The following is a 2,615-nucleotide window of genomic DNA, read 5'->3' as shown; positions in this document are numbered from 1 at the left end:
AGCCAAAATGGATCAGAACATCGGGTCAGAACCCGCTCCCCTCACCTCGTTAGTGTTCCACCTCAGACGCTCGTTAGGCAGGCATGCCGAGCGCGGCAGGCAGTCCAGCAGCTTGTTGGGAACAAACACCTTCCTCTGGCCTTTATTCTCTGCTGACAACACAGATGGTAACGGGTCAGAACTGAACCCGGGTCAGATGGTAACGGGTCAGAACTGAACCCGGGTCAGATGAGAACCTGGGTCAGATCAGCACAGGGTCACCACTGATTAACACAGGAAGTTAAAAATAAAACCCTGGAGGTATTTACCTGTAGTTATGAGAAAATTATTGTTAATAATGTGATGTTGTCATCAGTCAGCATCTGTCAGGGTCAGTCAGGGTCAGTCAGGGTCACCGTTTTACAGCTACAGTTATTATTGAACACTGCGTGTTGGTATGAGGTCAAAGACACCCTGAACAGAGAGCTAGATCCCTCCCTCCCTCCATCCATCAGCACCAACAACAGGATAGCAGGTCCAACCAGCTCCCAAGCATCATCATCTCCTCCATGTCTAGAGACCCGGTCTCCTGCCTCTGCTGGACCTGAACAGAACCATTGGGTCATCAGGGCTCAGGAGGATTTATCTACACAATAATGAGGGAACTAAGCCATTTGATTCCTGTGTTTTCTACCTGAGGCACATCTAGACACTGCAGCACAGCGGCCCTGGAGGACTGGAGTTTGACACCCTGGTCTAGATTATCTCAGATCAGAAGGGTTCAGTTTCTCCAGAAGGTTCTGGTTCTGTCCAGAGGTCTCCTCTAGCCGGGCCTCCTTGGGTGTGGAGGAGCAGCAGTTCTCCTCTGAACACCTCCAGGAACCAGGTGCTGATCTCAGCTGCAAGATCCAGGATGTGGTTCATCCAGACCAACCAGAGGATGGAAGACGAGGTAAGAACCACCTTCAGTCCGACTCCATGCTGACATCATCATCATCTCCTCTGACGTCATCGTCATCTCCTCTGACATCATCGTCATCTCCTCTGACATCATCGTCATCTCCTCTGACATCATCATCTCCTCTGACATCATCATCTCCTCTGACATCGTCGTCATCTCCTCTGACATCGTTGTCATCTCCTCTGACATCATCATCTCCTCTGACATCATCATCTCCTCTGACATCATCATAATCTCCTCTGACATCATCGTCTCCTCTGACGTCACCTCAGGATTAAGAGGTGTGGGCCCCACAGCGGCCCAGGAGGCCGAGGACACGCCGGACCTTCTGGACAGAACTGACTGACTGAGCCCCGGTTCATCGGGCCGGAGGTTCTGATGAACAAGGCAGAACCTCCAGCCTGTCTCCCATCCAAGGCGCACAGCTGAAACACGTGGCGCATGTCGAAAACATGCAGTTTCCACGGCAACACGTAGGTAAGAGCAGCCTGGCTCTTACCTGCAGGTGGATGGCACTGACCTGTCTCCGTGGAAACCATCTCCTTGTTGCTCATGGCGACGGGTCTCACAGGATGGACGTCCACCTGCCGTGTCCCGCTGAGGACAGAGAGAGACAGAGAGCCGTTCAGTACCCCGATCAGCTGCACGCACGCGCACACACACACACACACACTTCCTTCAGTGGAACCCAGTTGCCTAGCAACAGTCAAATTTGGATCCACTTTACATGAAGAGTGTTTGAATGACACTGTACATCGGTGTGTGTGTGTGTGTGTGTGTGTGTGTGTTCAGACTTATATAACATGCTGAAACAGTGAACACACACCTCACCGCATCACACCTGGATCGGAACCGGTTCGGAGCGTGTTTATATTAAAACACATGAATGTTGAATGCGACTTATTAAATGAGACACTTTTAATAATTATATAACAACAGTGATTAAATCCGCCTAATCGGTCCATTCTCCCACACGGAACCAGAACCTCCTCCAGGAGGCCGCTGGAAGGCCACGGACTCTCCTAGCTGCGGTTGCCGCCTCTCGGCGCTTCTCTCCGACTGTAGGAGTTCAGCTGCTCCCGTTGTGTTCGGAGCAAACGGCGGGAAGCTGCTCGGCTCCGGAGCGTTGACTTACAGGCTGAACGAAGCAGTGACAGCTCTGAACCCCGACCAGAACCGAACCCTGCCGCTGTCGGGCTGTAGGCAACAGCGGTGGATCAACACCTGTAGCAGCCGAGCTGCAAGGCTGGAGCTCCGGGAGAGAAAGCTCCGCCCGCAGCCAGCCCTCCGCCCGCTGCCGCTGCTGACACACCGGAAAATAAACCGGCAGGAACCGAACCTACAGAACCGATCCCGGAGCAGCTCACAGATAAAACGCCAGTTAAAGCTCATTTACCTTCCGCCTTCAGCTCAGCCGCCATGTTCTCTGTCTATGACGTCACTGCGTAGCAACGGTGGAGGGCGGGGCTAGGCCGGAGGACGATGGATCTGATCCAGAGGAAGGTGTATGGGGGAATTTTACTGCCATAATTCGAGAGCACACTTTTTCAGTTTGAAAGCAGGACTTCATGTCTTTGTTCTCAAAACTTGTAATGCTTGTACTGTATTTTTCTCTTGTGCTCTCTGTGAAGGCGAACGCTTTTTCCCTCTGCTCCCTCTCTGCCCTTGCCTGCCA

General features: G+C 52.5%; 1 protein-coding gene across 1 annotated transcript in view; it reads right to left on the bottom strand.

Moving 5' to 3' along the window:
• The window catches only part of camta2 (calmodulin binding transcription activator 2), a 17,484-nt gene extending 14,902 nt beyond the window's left edge, over positions 1 to 2,582 (bottom strand). Inside the window, exons 1-3 of the mRNA XM_016665262.1 lie at positions 2,337 to 2,582; positions 1,461 to 1,537; positions 46 to 152 (exon numbers count right to left, since the gene is read on the bottom strand). Coding sequence (XP_016520748.1) covers positions 46 to 152; positions 1,461 to 1,494 — 141 coding nt within the window. The 5' untranslated portion in view covers positions 1,495 to 1,537; positions 2,337 to 2,582. The remainder of the gene's footprint in view (positions 1 to 45; positions 153 to 1,460; positions 1,538 to 2,336) is intronic.
• Positions 2,583 to 2,615: the final 33 nt, after the last annotated feature.

This window comes from Poecilia formosa, unplaced genomic scaffold (genome assembly GCF_000485575.1).
Source record: "Poecilia formosa unplaced genomic scaffold, Poecilia_formosa-5.1.2 Scaffold560, whole genome shotgun sequence".
NCBI classification, from domain to species: domain Eukaryota; kingdom Metazoa; phylum Chordata; class Actinopteri; order Cyprinodontiformes; family Poeciliidae; genus Poecilia; species Poecilia formosa.
This window is presented reverse-complemented; position numbering and strand designations above follow the sequence as displayed.